This window comes from Epinephelus fuscoguttatus, linkage group LG18, assembly GCF_011397635.1.
Source record: "Epinephelus fuscoguttatus linkage group LG18, E.fuscoguttatus.final_Chr_v1".
Taxonomy (NCBI): Eukaryota; Metazoa; Chordata; class Actinopteri; order Perciformes; family Serranidae; genus Epinephelus; species Epinephelus fuscoguttatus.
The window spans coordinates 19,425,189-19,441,278 of record NC_064769.1 but is presented as its reverse complement, the minus strand read 5'-3'; the positions used below and the strand labels follow the sequence as shown (position 1 = coordinate 19,441,278).

The window sequence follows — 16,090 nt, the reverse complement described above, 5'->3', positions numbered from 1 at the left end:
ACAGTGACACTTAGTGCCATAGGTTGGTTTTACACTTTAACTAGGGTGTTGTATTTGTTCTGTATATCAAGACATGGACATAATTGCTTTAAACACAGAAAATATGATGAAAAACGAGGATTTTGTCTGAAATATGTGCACAAATATGAGGGATTCTGATTGATCTCCCGGCTTGGTTTGTTGATTGTCCTGCCAGTGGTTGGTTGTTGCATGCAAATAGAATCGAATCACTCAAGGACAGTTTAATACAGTCAAAAAAAATGATTTAATGTATTTTTAGTACATGATAAAAGATGGAAAATTAAGTGTCATGACCTTCATGTTCCTGTATTTAGAAAATGAAAATAGTATGGGATGAAATTACAAGTTGATTTAGAAGATAGATGCATCATCAAAGTGACAAAAAAAGTGAAAAAAAAAACCGATTCTTTAAGTGATGCTACCAATTTTTTTCACATCTCTTATGAGGTTTGTTGTATTAATCAGCACATCACCCTGAATCTGTCCTTTGAGGAATTTGAGCCTGCAGTGATGACATGTCCCTGCTCTTGCTTTGGATTGTTATTGACTGAGGATTAAAGCAAGCAGGGTGGGAAAGTTTTGCAGAACAACATTCTTTTCTTCCTTCTTTCATTCCTTTGTTTCTTTTGTCTCTCTAGACCCTCACAATGGAAATTTTCACCTTACTAAATAGTTTGTCAGTTTAGATAAAGACGAGCTTAAAATGTCTTGAAATCATCTAAGACAACTAAAAAAGTTTTGCTCTGGCCAACAGACTATTAACATGCATTAACACATCCAGCAGAGGCTCTGTGCATCCATGGAGTCACTTTATGCTGCAACCTCATCACGAATGTTCACATACAGAACCCTCAGATTGCCTGTCATCCTTCCTCCATCCATCATCAACCTCACTATCAACAGGATAAAAATGCAAGCCATAAATTCAACCACTGGACTTATCAGGCCTCAAGCCAAAAAAGTGCTCAGTGTTGTTTGTATGTTTCAGCTGAAACAGATCAGATAAGCAGCAGATCAGTAAAAGTTCCAGTATTAATGATCATATTGAGTGCATACACTCTTTAGTCATACATAAGACCTTTAAGCTTAATTGTGATTTATGCACAGGTTAAGTTTAAGTGTTTTAACAGGTGTAACTTGATGCTTAAATAACCCACAGCAAGACAAACATCCTGTTATGTGGTGTGGAGAAGGTGAACCCAAATACAGGAAACAACAGATCACAGGAGCTCAAAAAGATCACTTTCTATTCCACAGAAACAGCAACTGAACGTCAACTAACCAAACTCAAGGAGCCAAGACTGAAAACAAACTAGTCTGATGAAGGGATGAATCACAGGTGGAGAAAAAGGGTGGCAGCTCAGGTGAGGTAAAGTCATGAGGCAGAAGAACAGGCAGGGAGCTGACTGGCTGGGAAAAACTCGGAAGCAGGGAAGGACTAATGAGGCTAACACAGGGCAGGTGTGCGACTGGGTAAATGAGGGAAAGGCACTAATTGGGGGAGTAAGAACAGGTGAGTGAAACTAATCAGGGTGGGACTGACAAAGACTAAAGCAGGAAAACACACAAAGACAGGAAATAAAAACACACATGATACATTAGGAGTGAATCTAAAAAACAAAACAAGAAATAGTTTTAACATAAATGAACATGAAATGAGGAAGAATGCAAACAAGACACCCAACACATGAAACCCCAGAGTTAAGACTACAAAGAAAAAACCCTGGATCATGACACATTCAGGAACATGAACCTCAGCTCCTGCTCACACACTCACCAACAGACACAAGTGGAAAGTAGTCATATCAACAGCAGCACAAACTAGTGAGCAAAATTTCTCTGATTAAGATTTAACTGAGGTGTTGCTATAGATGCTATATGTGTTCTGGGTCTGCCCCGGGGCCTCCTACCAGTGGGACATGCCCAGAACACCTCTAATGGGAGGTGCCGTTTCAACACAAAGGAGCAGCGGCTCTACTCTGAGCTCCCTCTGGATGTCAGAGCTCCTTACTCTATCTCTAAGGCTGAGCCCAGCCACCCCACAAAGAAAACTCATTTTGGCTGATTGTATCCATATCTCATTCTTTTGGTCACTACCCAGAGCTCATGACCATAGGTGAGGGTTGGAACATAATATAACATCATGTATTGTGAGTATTTTAATATAGTGGAAGGAATTTTCGTCAAAGACTGAACAACAAAAATATAATGGGTTAAAGTGTGATTTACAGTACCTGCCCCATTGACTCCCGCAACACTGTCACTGTCATCATGACCATTCCTTCTTTTTTATTTCCCTTGGTTGAGATATTTTGCAGTGTATGTAAATTACATCAGCTGACAGGAAATAAAAATGGATCAAATCTGTTGCCAAGCAATACAATTCCAGTGGAACAGTCTAGGTGGCTGATATGGGCTGCTAGATTGTTGCTAGATTTTTTTCTCTGTATCTAAAGAAGTTGCAATGGTACGCTGTCACTAAGTGGTTGCTAAGGGGATTAGAATTTCACGCAGACTTATCAGGGCATCCAGGTTGCTACAGAGGAACCTATATACCGAATCACAATGTTTATTTACAATAACTTCTGGGTAGAAAATCCTGTGTCAGTTAAACTACACAATTGTATGGCGCTGAGCAAACGTTGCCTAGATTCGTTTTTAGCCATGTAAAAAAGACCCACCAAAAAAAAAAAATCAGGATCAGTTTTAGCGTGCTATTGTAACAGACTGTTCTATAGGCCTATAGTATGACCCTCTTGAGTTGCCATAGGGCAGAAAAAGGTGTAGCCAATGGCAGCCAGGCGCTCACGCATGCACATCTTTCAAAATACGCTTTTGTTTTCACAGGAAATTTAACATTTACATACAGTCTCTTTCAAAGTAAACATACGTCAGTACAATACCCCAAATTAACGTGTTTTTTTCCCCTTTAGGTTTGGTTTAGGCATCAAGAACTTTGGTTAGATTTAGGAAAAAAGAACAGGGTTTGGCTTTAGAATCTTACAGGATGCAAGCACTTCTCACCCAGGTTAAAGTCGGTGTGTGGTGGAGCCATCCACCGCACTCGGACTTTCACCGCCTTAACTGTCGTCCTTGTCCTGCTGCATTTCCCCACTGATGCTGCCAGGCACCATTTAACTATAACGGCAACTACCCGCATATCATGCGGACATTTTGTTGGTTGCTGACGCTGCAAGTCACTGCCCAAGCACCAGATTTCGATGACATCAGAGTGACTTCACTTTTCAGGTTCTGAACCAGTTTATTTTTGGTCGAAATGCTCTGAGCAGTTCAGAAGTAGGTGCGGGAACCAGACCAGAACCGGTTCCATGTTAGTGGAAAAGGGTTAACAGTGACTGCATTTAAATATTTGTTTCTTTCGCCCTCATGTGGCCGCGTGAAGTAATGACAGGAATAATTAGAGACGCAAAAATGTAGCCTATTAAAGTCTCTTTGCTTCATCATAACTGCAAAAATACAAATAATGTTCACAGTCCACAGAGAAAAACATTTTCTTATCTTTTTGTTGCATCAATATGGATCTCATTTTCCAATCTCCCTCTGAAAAAAAGAAGTATTAAGGAAAAATATGTTTATGTCTAAAAGTATAAACGTTATCATATAGCTGCTCCGTATATAATGTGATGAGGCTGAATGATTTAAAAATAAAGGAGTGGATTTGGTGAAAATATCCAGCAATAATGATAACAACGCAATTTTATTTTTAAAATATTGACATGTCACACTGCTGTCACGAATCAATTTTTATTTCTAAAGAGAATAATCTGGTGATGGATCCTTATGTGAAATAACTTGAGGCTCGTCGAGATGTGCCTGTAGTATTGTGGTGTCTCTTTAAAGGAAGGGGGAGTGTAGAAGAGGGACCGAGGAAAGAGATGAATAGAAGGCACCAGAACCACCTACCATGACCAAGTGCGCTGTAAATGTAGGACAGAAATTCGAGTGGAATACAAACGGATCATCAAGCGACATATTCGAGGGAAAACCATGTTTGGATGTGCCTTATCTGATTCCAACATTTTTAAATATGGCAACACATGCGATCACTGGAACACAGGGAAAGTGGTTTTCCTCCCAAACATTTCTTGCATTTTGAAACGGAAAAGAAGAGTGGCAGTAAAATACATCCCCGTGCTATCTTTCTCCGATTATCAATGGTAGGCATTGCATAATTCAACCCTTATCCACCGGAGCCATTTGGTTCCTCCTCTTTGGGAAGAGGGGGACGCCAGAAAAAACGACTACATCCAGTAGCTGCCTTCTCGGTGGTGCCTGCAATTGTTTGGCAATGCCCTTTTCTCTCATAGGAAGAACTTGCAGACAGTAGCGGGGGAACAAGCGGGGGAAGGATGCATTTAAAGCTGGATGTGTGCTGCATTCAGGGAGATTCGGCAATAATAGCAGCTCTAGCAGAAGCAGCGAGTGCGGAGGGCCTGGGAAGCACCCAGCCCCACTATCTCCTCCTTTTCCTCCCCCCCTGCAGGACCATGCTTGCGTGAGGGATGAGGCTGTGCACAGGGACACCAGGCCAGAGCTGCGGCCTACTTCTCACAAGAGCCGGTCTCTCGACTGCAAGATCTGTGAACACATTGCCACCATCAAATCAGCATCTTTGGTACGCAGCTTCCTCTCTCTCTCTCCCTCTCTCTCCCTCTCTCCGTTTGCATAAAAAAAAAAAAAAAAAAAAATACGCGTGTGTGCTCGCGCGCGCGTGTGTCAGTGTATGTGTGCGTGTATGCGTGCTGGCGGCGGGGGGTGACGAGGGGAGGGAAGGGGTGTCTGTGTTCTCAGCTGTACATCTGTAGTCATGGCAACCAGATCCTGTTAATGGATGTCATTTTTTCCATCCTCAGCTTCCCTCTCTGCCTCTGCTTTTATGTGTGTGCATTGCATTTATATGTAGGCTATTCCTTATAAAGCTCTGCCTCATGTCTGTTACTGATGAGATTTTGTTTTTTGTCAGGTTGTAAATGGTGCATTTGCACATCTTCTGACATGTCTATCTTAAATGGTCTTTTTACAGATTGGTCCTGAGCCTGATACTGGCATCATAAATGTTATGTTTGGTGCTAAGGTGATTGATCAATTCATGTTGCTTTCTAGTGTTAAAACAGCAGAGCCTTTGTATATTGATAAACTTTACCTCTTTTGTGTGACACTGATGCTGAAAGGCACTGACACTGTCAACCCTGAAGGACTGTCAGACTTCTATATCAAGTTCTTGGATGTGCAATAATCTGCAAACCAATTACTTTCCAGTTTGCACAACTGCATGTGGTCTGTTTTTAGGCCCTAGCCTCTGACTTACCATCTGTCTGTCTTCCCTTTTTGTTGCCCCGTCTCCCCCACAGCAGTTGTTTCTCTCTCCCTGCTCCGTCTCTTTTACTTCCTGCTTCCTGTGTTCCTCCGTCTAGGTCATCAGGTAGATCCAGGAGCATGAGCAGGACTTTGAGCTGCGGGAGCAGATGTCTGGGTATAAGCGCATGCGGCGGCAGCACCAGAAGCAGCTGATCGCCCTGGAGAACAGGCTAAAGGCCGAGATGGATGAGCATAGGCTCCGGCTGCAGAAGGAATTAGAGACACAAGCGAACAACACTTACATTGAGCTGGAAAGACTGGCCAAACGCCACGCTGCTCAAACAGACAAAGAGGTACATCCTCAGCAGCAGGTGCTGTTTGTGAATGAGGCAGAAACTACAGAGTGACTGAATTCACTTCATGCCAAACTTGAGTCTGTGTGTTAGGAGATCAATAAAGGGTGCTGATTTGAGTGTTTGAATGTGTCCTCACAGATGAAGGCAGTTGCAGCAGAAGAGAGGAGGATCCAGCAACAGATTGTTGCTCAGCAAAAGAAAGAGCTGACTACTTTCTTAGAGAATCAGAAAAAGGAGTACAGGCTTTGCAAAGACAAGATCAAAGAAGTAAATATCACCAACAAAAACACTGGAAAGTTGATGACTTCATATGCTTGTTCAACATGATACAAATTCTCTATGAGTGTCTTCAGATAATTCACACTCCTTTCAATCTGTTCTGTTATTTTTGTGTTTTTTATTTGTGTCTGTGTTAAAGGAGATGAGCGAAGACCCTTGTACACCCAAGGAGGAGAAGCAGGAGCGTCTGTCCAGGCACAAAGAAACAATACAGCGCTCTCAGGCTGAGGAGGAAGCTCATCTATTGGCCCAGCAGAGGCTGGTCTACGACCGGAGCTGCAGGGCCCTCAAACGCCGGAGTCTAGTCAGGAAGCACGAGTTTGAACAGGAGCAACTGAGAGAGGTAATGTGACTTCATGACATTTAATTGATAAGAAATAAGTGATTTCTACAAACTGCTACCCTGACTGACTTCAACAAAAATCTCAAGGTATTCAATTTACGTTTTTATGACATAAAAGAGAAAAAATAAAACAGCATACGTCACATTATGAATCCGGAACCAGTTAAGATATTCACATTTGAAAAGGGCCTTAACAAGGTGGTACACATGGTGGCCTTCAGAGCAGCCCTCGTTATGCTGAACAAAATAGCTCATTCCCCCACTATAAAACATTCTCAATTTTCTATTTTTAAGAAATTGTATTTTCTAATACTTTAAACTGTGAGATTAAATGGCAACTAGAATGCAGAATTTTGCGTTTTAACATTGTATTTCACAGCAGAGGTCAGCTACCATCACTAACACAGTTAAAAAATGAATATACTTTTGTGAATTATAACATTAATGTAGAGGTACACAGAGTAAAGGCACACAATTACATGCTAAAATCATTATTATATTTAGTGTGCCTGTTGTTTCGGCCGTCATTTCCTAATTACAGGTAACAATCTGGATAATTTACCACCTCGGTTGGATAAACAATTCCCACAAGAAAGTGGTCTGTGGCTCAGGAGGTAGAACAGGTTATCCACTAATCGGATAACTGGTGTCTCCTCCTCTAAGTATCCTCAGGCAAGATACTCCCTAAACTGTTGTATGAGTGCATGTGAATGGTTAACTGATTAACAACTTGTATGACAGCCTTGACCACCAGTGTATGAAATTGTGTGTGAATCGGTGAATGTGACATGTAGTGTTAAGGTGCTTTGAATAGATGGACTATTAGAAAGGTACGTCCATTTACAATTTAAAGTTGTGTGTCATCTGCATAGGTGTATAAAGAAGACACTTCAGTTCTGAAATATATCAGCAAAAACAAGCACAAAAGAAGAAGACTTGACACAGAATAAAGAGGGACACCAAATTTAACCGGTGGAAGCAGTCAAGCTTTTATAAGAAACTATGTGCAATGTAGTAAATGGTGCTAAAATACACAGCTCTGGTCATTCATCTGTACCTTTTAGTATCCAAAAGTAAATTGGAATATTTAGGGGCTGAATTTGTTGTCATTAAAAATGACATTACATCAAACTTGTCGTCCCAGGAGCTGAACAAGAAGAGGACCCAGAAGGAGATGGAACATGCCCTGATGATCCGGCAGGACGAGTCCACCCAGGACATGGAGCGCAGGCAGCTGCAGATGCTGCAGAAGTTGCGAATTGAACTCATGAGGCTGCAGCACCAGACAGAGCTGGAAAACCAGGAGGAGTACAACGGCCGGCGGCAGAGAGAACTACACAGGAAACACACTCTGGAGCAGCGGCAGCAGCCCAGAAACCTCAAGGTGTGTGGAACTTCCTCTTTGCCACTGTGTAGTTATTTAGTGAGCTGTTATCCAGAAGACTTCATTTCAGTAAGTTAACAAGTTTGTCTTTAAAAGGGATGGGACATGTTTCATGACAGGAGGATTACATAATTGGTTTGATATGAAAGCTCTGCAGGTGCTGTCCCCTCGACTGTTCTGCACTTCTGACATTTGGTTGGCCTAAAATGTATCTTCTGTTCTTATTCTAAATTGCCCATCAGAAATCTGTAGTAACAATCATTAACAATGTTGCCATGACAACTGCTCCTTCCATGTCCGTCTGTCCGTCTCTTTCTCGTGAATGCAAATTTTCAGGAACACCTGGAGGGAATTTCTTTAAACTGAACTTAAGATTAGATCTTGTTGGTCAAAGGTCAAAGGTCAAGGTCACTATGACCTCACAGAACACGTTTTTGGCTATAACTGAATAATTCAAATGCTAATTGTGACAACATTTCACACATAAGTATAGTAGGATAAAATGACGAAGTGAAGACATTTTAGATCCAAAAGGTCAAAGGTCAACCTCAAATTCTGGCCATGATTCAACGCCATAACACAGGAACAGAAAAGGAGACATTTGAATTGGTGACACTAACTTGGGTGTTCACCTCACATCTGTTTTGATTGTGTAGATCGTCTGTGCTTTCAGGTTAAAGATGTGTGTGAAGCGTCCACGTTGTCGTGGCTACAACTTTGTGTTCCGTCCTGTTCTTCTGGTAGTCCACCACAAGGTCATTGGTTTTGCTGATATTAAGCTTCAGGTGATTGTCACTGCTCCATGTGATGAAGCTGACTAGCTACTGTGATGCCACGTATTGTTTATGGACTCCTGTTTTGAAGCCTTGAGTTTAGCATTCCAGCTGTCGCCATCTAGGTTTTTGGAGCCAGAAGTGACAATATTTGGACGAGAGGGTGGTGCTCTGGAGGAGCAAGGAAAGGATCTGACTGAGAAGCCGAGGACACTTTCCGAAGCCAGTGTGTCACCCAAGGCAACCTGTCCATAATTATGCGTAAATTTAAGTGCTATTTAAATGTAAAAGGTTATATGAAGTTATATAAAAATTCACCCCCTGTACAGTTGTCATGAAGGGAGAATTAGCAATAGTGACCAAAAATGTTTTTTGTACCTGCCTTTAAACATTTTTATTATTGCTGTAAAGTTGGGGCATTTTAACATGAGTGTGTATGGGGATTGACTCACTTCTGGCTTCAAGCCCAAGTGGCCATATACGGAACTGCAGTTTTTGGCACTTCTTTGTTGGCTTCATTTTTTAGTCCTGGTGGTTTCCTCCTTTGCTAACCCTTTTCACTTTAATCAGCAGATGACAAGCATGACAGGAGCTTGGCTTTGGTCTTTAAGAGTTGTAGCATCTATTCACTGACAGAAAGCCTAAATTGCACACACATTGCACTGTCACGTTTAACTTCATGCCCTCAGCTCAGGTCACCGCAGCCTCACATCAGGGGCACGCCTCATGCTCTCTTTCTCTTTCTTTCTAGGGGCCCCATTTAGGGGGGTTTGGGGCATTGACAGTCCACAGTATAGTGCCTTTATGGGATGTTTAAAGGGGTTTATAGCTGTCATCGGAAAATGTGCTAACATGAGTGGACACTGGGGGCCCCAAACATTTGCCCAGTTTGCCTGTTGTGATGGTGCGCCACTGCAACTGTTAGGTGATGGTTCTAGTTTGCTTCAGCTACAATGTTGAGCAGTGAAGGCTCACTTTCGGTATGCAAACTGAACTGTTCAAGGGCATTGCAGATAAATCCATAAATCATTTTACCACTTAATCCACAAATTGTTTCGTTGTCAATCAAATAAGAGGGATACTGCAAGAGAGTAGCCAAGTGTTTACTGTAATTTAAAAAAAAACAGTAGAATTATTTTGCATCCATGTTAAGGTCAAATTGAACTAGTAACAAAATCTGGTTTATGCCGTACCTATAACTGGATGACTTTTGATTGTGTGTAAGCTGAAAGAACAGGACGCTAACATTTGTCTCTCTGTTAACCCTCTGTAGACGCTGGAGATGCAGATCAAGAAACAGTTCCAGGATACTTGCAAGGTGCAGAACAAGCAGTACAAAGCTCTTAGAAACCATCAGCTGGAGGTCTCTCCCAAAGGTGACCATAAGACGATATTGAAGAGCCTAAAAGAGGAGCAGACACGCAAGCTGGCCATACTGGCTGAGCAGTATGAGCAGAGCATCAATGAGATGATGGCTTCACAAGCGGTACGAGGATCCTGAAGCATCTTGTCATGAATAGCAAAAAGTGGGCCTCATTCATGATTTGTTTGTTGTGTATTTATTCGTACAACACATTTGATCTTCAGCTCAGACTGATGGTAACACTCATGACTACATGTGCATCCATTTTTGAAAACTTCATTTTGTTTAATTGAGATCTTTTGCAAAAAGTTGTTGGCCTGCAGTTTGATAAATGAGGCCCAACCTATGCTTGTTGTTAATGTGTTTGTAACTACCTCTGTCTTGCTGGGTCTCTAGATGCGATTAGACGCAGAGCAGGAGACAGAGTGCCAAGCTCTAAAGCAGCAGCTGAAGCAAGAGATGGAGCTCCTGGACGCCTACCAGAGAAAAACCAAGTCGCAGATGGAGACCCAACACGAGCGAGAGCAGCAGAAACTTGAGCAGAAGGTCTCCATACGCAGAGCGCACCTTGAACAGAAGGTAGGTTTAAGCTTAAAGCCATTCTAAAATACTTTAAATGAATCCAGCATGACAACATACTGTTCAAAGGAATGACCTCAGGACAGATAAATGTCTGGAGAGACACCTTATATGTTAACAGCAGCACTTCTGTTGGGACATGGACATGCATTTCTGGACATGCAATGCATGGGAAAGCAGTGGGTGGCTCCTAATGGTTGGTTGGAACTCTGGAATCCATTGGAGGTGACATGTTGCGCCCTCGTCCTACTGGTAAAGCTCATAGTAGACAGCTACAACAGTAGGATGAATTTAAAGGATTGCGGTGCACATGAATGGGGCATTTCAAACTGGAGGAAAACAGAGCAAAGAAGTTTGGTTTTTTGAGAAGTTTGGTCATGGGAATGGTGCTGGAGGACAAGCCACAGGGTCATTTAAAGGGTTAAAGGCCTTTATTTGTTCTGTTGACATTAGCTTCACTGCTTCATTGTTAGGGGCCCCCAGACCCCAATGCTGTGTGCATGAGATTAAATAATAATTGAAAAAAGTTGTTTTTTTTTCCCAAATATTTTAAGCCATACGTGGACCTAGTGGCATGGCTCAGGGGATGGTGGTGTTGGATGTTTGGTCGACTTCTTTGGTCCAGACCGAAAAATCTTCAACTATCGGATGGATTGTCATGAAATCTGGTTCATATATTCATGTCTTCCTCAGGATTAGGGGGCCACCATCAAGCCAAAATGTCCAATATTTTGCCTCAGCTGCACTTTGTGTTTAGTGCTACCGTAAAACTTCAATTAATAGCCCAGGTTATGATTTGCTTAATGCACTGAAATCAACAGGCCTATATCTGGGACAGGCTTAATACCTTCCACACAAAACTGTTGCTCAGCAAAGATCAGGAAATACAATCAAATTGTTTATTTAAGCCAGTATGAATATTACTTGTTTAAAAATTAACTAGGCTTTTAAAGTCTAAAGAAATTAATTTTATTATAGAAATATTTTGTGTACAAAGCTGACACTCTGGTCCGAGGGAAGAGTATTCTAAAGGCCTGATTTTCAAGACCTGCTCCCAAACCTGAATCAGGACATGCAATACTGTACCTGCCCTGCCACCTGCACATATGACCAATTAGTTTGACAACCTGACCTGAACCTCCGATACAAGATCTGTGGCTTGAGCTGTTTGAATAATTCAGTTAGGCAGCATGTTTCAGGTGATTGTTTTGGAACATTTCATACATGTGACACGAAGATATTATATTTTAAAATGAAGGTAATTCAGGAAATACTATTAAATTAATATGTTTAGCTTATTCTCATAATACTGAGCAGCACATCTCCACAGTTGAAGTTAGTAACACACCTCTCATATTCCAGCTGGTGCAGAAGACAGAGCTGACACAAAAAGTCAGTGGTAAGAGGATTAAAACAATAAAATAGTCAATAAATTATTATCATTTTCATTTTATTTTAATATATTTATCATCCAACACTCCAAGAATGATCTGAGAGAAAAGCCACTATAATGTACAAAATGGACAGGGCTCATACACCCGGGACTATCAGTAGGCATACTGTGCAGTGCTCAGTAAATACCATTGCATCTGCTGATTGGGCTTTCCAAGAATATGCCTTGAGTTAAATAAGGAAGTTCATTATGAGGTGATTGCAACTCACAATTCATTTTTTATTGATTAATTGTTTATAAAATGTCTGAAAATGGTAAAAAACAACAAACAAAAAAAACAACAACTATCACCTACAGCCAATGGAAACTAATCTGGAGCTTTTGTGACACCTTACTGCAAAAGCATTGGAGTTACTGACACCAAAGCCCCCTCTCTGGCAGGGCAAAACAAAAGCTTAAAGTTAAGAGTTCACGTAACAAAATAACTCCCAGCATGTCCTTCGATTACAGATTGAAGAGGAACTGGCCGCACTTCAGAAGGAGCGCACTGAAAAGATCAAGCACTTGCTGGAACGTCAGGACAGAGAAATTAACGCTTTTGACACAGAAAGTAGAAGCCTTGGCTTTGGAAGCCTGGGATCTCTGGACTTCCCCAAAGAAGACAACAGATGAAAGTGGATTTATCTCTAGAGGACAACATATCCGTGCCCTTTTCGCGTCCACTTGACCCGTTTGTCACGCACCGCGGTGGCAAAGCTGGATAACTTTCTCTATTGCTTTTCTTCTCTCTTAGATATTGCATCTTCGAATCGAGGTGTCACGTGCAATGAGAACTTCTTTTGTGAAACTTGAAGGGGGAAAGTAAAACAAAAGAATCTACAGCAACATGTCAATAAAAACCTAGTCAGTGTAACTCAAAACTTATGTGTTAAAAATAACAGACTCTTTCCTCCATGCCATTTCCTCCTTTTGGTATGAATTGAATAAATCAGGAAATTTTAGTAAAATTGGCACTTTGATATGTTTAAGTAGAATCCCATCATGTTCGTATGATGCTTAATGTGTGTGTTACATGGAGGGACATTGTGGAATGTGAGCTGCGGACTCCCCCGTGGTGTTAAGCTGCTTTGTCTTTTTTTTTATTACTTTTATTTTATTATGTTCTTTTTTTATGCTCTGAATGTGAATATTACTGTATGGGGTCACTGGATAAAGTCAGAGTTTATTCATTTAAAATGTTAAAAAAAACTTTTGGTCATACTTCCATATTGTGCTTATGCATACAGTATACTGTGGTCCCTCACTTTTCTAGGCAACAGTTCTTACCTTTTCTTTTTTTATTTGATATGTATGATCAATTTGGCGTTAGCTTGATCAATCCGTTTATCTTATCACAACTCAAGATCCCACTTGGTAAAACTGCTTATTATTGCATGCACTTTAAGGACAAATTCAGGTTGTGAAGTGAAGCATGAATCTGTCAGAGATTTTAGCTGTTTGTAAATAAAAGCATTTCTTTTTTTTTTCTTTTTCATTTTAAGCCTATGGATACTGGACATAAGCGGCGCCATATTTGATATGATAATTTTCACAAATGCCTTTATTTAAGTTGTGCCTGAAGCAGATTTTAGTTCCGTGTTTGTTATATTCTATATTTTATTTACTGAGGCCGGCACCATTTTGTTTTGGTTTCATCTAAAACTTGTGAATCATTTAATGTTCACTAATCAAAGTTCTTGTAAAGGAAAATGGTGAGAATTGTGCTGTATAACTTTTGATATGAATATTTGTACATGAGAATATAGCTAGAACATGCAGAGACACTGATCTATTACTGATAACAGAGCTTAATGATAAAGATTTTGCTTCGTTTTTGTTTTATAATATAGAGATATGGTCATACGATAGCTCAATATATTGCTAAGTCAAATCACTAGACTCTCAGATTGTATAAATGCTGGTGGATGGAACCACAGACTTCTTATAATATCAGCACGGTGATCGTTTACCGATCGACGGCTCCACAAAAGCAAACACAAAGTGTGGGTCCAGATTGCATTTGAGTAATTAGTGTCTAATGATCAGATTTACATATTTTTTGCCATGTTCATTATGGTCATTGAACAGGTTGCACAATGTTTCCATTTATATCGAATGGAAAGGTAATTGTTTGGTGCTTAATTTCTAATACCACCTTTAGCCTTGTAGTTTTTTGTCTTGGAGAGACGATTGATTTTTACAAAATGTAAACGTGAAGCATTTTGAAACCCCCTCTGAGTCAAAACACTACTAAGTTTTTCAAACGCTCATGACATATTTAGAGTACCCCATGCAGTGAAACCCTCTAAAAATGAAGTATATGTATGGAAAAAAATAAATACTATTTTATCACGGGTCAGTTTTTGAAACATTGTTTAATGTGGTGGTCTTGAATGCAACCCTGTTACGTTCGGCAGGTATTACTTCACCTGTTTCCTCTTTTCATTTGAGAGCCACGACTTGTATTAATGTTCAGTCATGTTCCTCACAGGGCTGCAAGGTGGAAGACGTCCCCCTGAATTTAACAAAGTATTTTAAATAGAGGAATATAATGACATTCTATTTCTGATGGCAATATATAAATGCTCTTGTTTTACACGTAGAAAACCTAAAAAATTCTGAATTTGTTCTGTTTGACCAGAGTGTGTTCTGACGTTGAATGGCTCCTCTAGATTTTTCAGCCTTTTACATTTTCACAAACTTTCTGAAATTTGATGAAAAAAAAAAAAGTTTCTCATATGCAGTAAGGCCTTTTTGTCTGGTCGCATATAACTGAAGCCTTGCGAACAAATGGTTCCATAAATAAAAGTGCTACTGGGGTGCTTGAATAAGGTTTGCCTGAGAGCTTCAGAACGGTTATGAACCTTACAATTTGTGTGAATTTTAAGTTTACTAGAAAGATGTATTTAGTTAGAATAAAAGGGGACTTTCCTAAACAACCTTATTCACCATTTCCTGTGCAGTTCAAAGACAAAATAAAAGAGATTCTGTTGAAAACAAAAGGGAGTCTCAATCGACATCCTGCATCTTATGACAGTGCATTTCTTACTGTTTGTGGTTGAATTTCCCTGTAATGCTCACTTATGTGGTCTGGGGCTTCTCACTTTCACTCTTTTTCGGTGTGATGTGTGACCTACATTATTTTAAATGCTGTTTACTGTAATTTATCATAAATCCACACATGCAGGTCAAAGAGAACTTGTGAAAACCAGAGCCTTTAAATAATAACGGGAGGTGAGAGGGAAGTTACACTGCAAAGCCTCCAGTGTTTTCAAGGCTTCCTCACATATCAGGGTCAACAGGCTTGATTTAGGGTGTTGATTGGGGGCTTTTCTGGGCATGCCTGCACTGTATATATTGGCAAGAATACCACTGAAGTTTCCTTGAATTGTCGACGTCTGCGGCACCATCTGCAACTGTTGCCTGCCTCACCACAACCCCTCCATTATCCCCTGGGGCAACTGGAAAGCCCCGAGGGTGGCAGCAGAGTGGTTAGCCTTTACCTGAAGTAGTGCTGACAGTGTTGTGGTGTGTCGAGTTCCCCCTGTCTTTTCTCGAGCAGTCAGTGGTTTGACAGCGATGCGGCATCTAGTGTGGATGCTTGAAACAAACATGGTTAAAAACACAGACATCAGGTCAGCTCTCAGCGTGTTCCTGTCTTGTAGTGTGACCTCTCATTAACCCTGTGTTGCAGAGGGCTAGCTAAACACATCATAGGGTGACTCGAAGCAGAAGTGGCCCTCATTTCTAGAAGTTTGTGGCGGTGGTGACGAAGATGAGATTAGACAACACATGAAAAACCCTGTTTGTGTTATTTTCAAAGTTTACATATTCCTCCTGGTCCCTCCTCACACGCTTGCTTAAACAAGTCACTGGGGGATGCGACACCACCATATGTCACGATGAAATCATCCTCTGTTAAGGGCGAGCACTCAGAAGCTTGAACTTGTGGTGTGATGACACTGACATATTGCCTACTTTGGCTCAACAGACCCTCCCCTTTACGCACTTGTAAAAGTTTCTGATTGAGAAATGCATTTCCTGTTACTGCCAGCTTCCTGCACAAATGCCCACATGAAAATATTGCTGCATAGAGGCATACGTGGTGTGAGAAACAGTTGTTAATGGTTATAATGACAGAAAAATCTGCATAAAAATCAAGAGAAGGCAGCTAAAACTGTCATTATGATCTCAGACTGCTTCTCAGGGAGTGTTTTCATGACACATCTCATTTGTTTCAG

General features: G+C 40.8%; 1 protein-coding gene across 2 annotated transcripts; it reads left to right on the top strand.

Moving 5' to 3' along the window:
• Positions 1-3,880: 3,880 nt before the first annotated feature.
• taok3b (TAO kinase 3b) lies at positions 3,881-14,801 on the top strand. 2 transcript variants are annotated; one of them, XM_049603913.1, is made up of 8 exons: positions 3,881-4,657; positions 5,457-5,693; positions 5,835-5,963; positions 6,115-6,318; positions 7,463-7,702; positions 9,749-9,961; positions 10,235-10,417; positions 12,321-14,801. In XM_049603913.1, exons 2-8 carry the CDS (start codon positions 5,508-5,510, stop codon positions 12,480-12,482), a joined length of 1,317 nt encoding a protein of 438 aa, XP_049459870.1. In that variant the 5' UTR covers positions 3,881-4,657; positions 5,457-5,507; the 3' UTR covers positions 12,483-14,801. The 2 variants fall into 2 exon arrangements, with proteins under 2 accessions (XP_049459870.1, XP_049459871.1); XM_049603914.1 differs by lacking the exon at positions 3,881-4,657 and having other exon boundaries at positions 5,052-5,693.
• Positions 14,802-16,090: the final 1,289 nt, after the last annotated feature.

Bases quoted from the DNA above. Each gene is read 5' to 3' on its own strand.
- taok3b (XM_049603913.1), top strand. From the start codon at position 5,508: ATGTCTGGGTATAAGCGCATGCGGCGGCAGCACCAGAAGCAGCTGATC. The intron at 5,964-6,114 runs GTAAATATCACC...TCTGTGTTAAAG, and splicing joins GCAAAGACAAGATCAAAGAA to GAGATGAGCGAAGACCCTTG. The intron at 10,418-12,320 runs GTAGGTTTAAGC...CTTCGATTACAG, and splicing joins GAGCGCACCTTGAACAGAAG to ATTGAAGAGGAACTGGCCGC.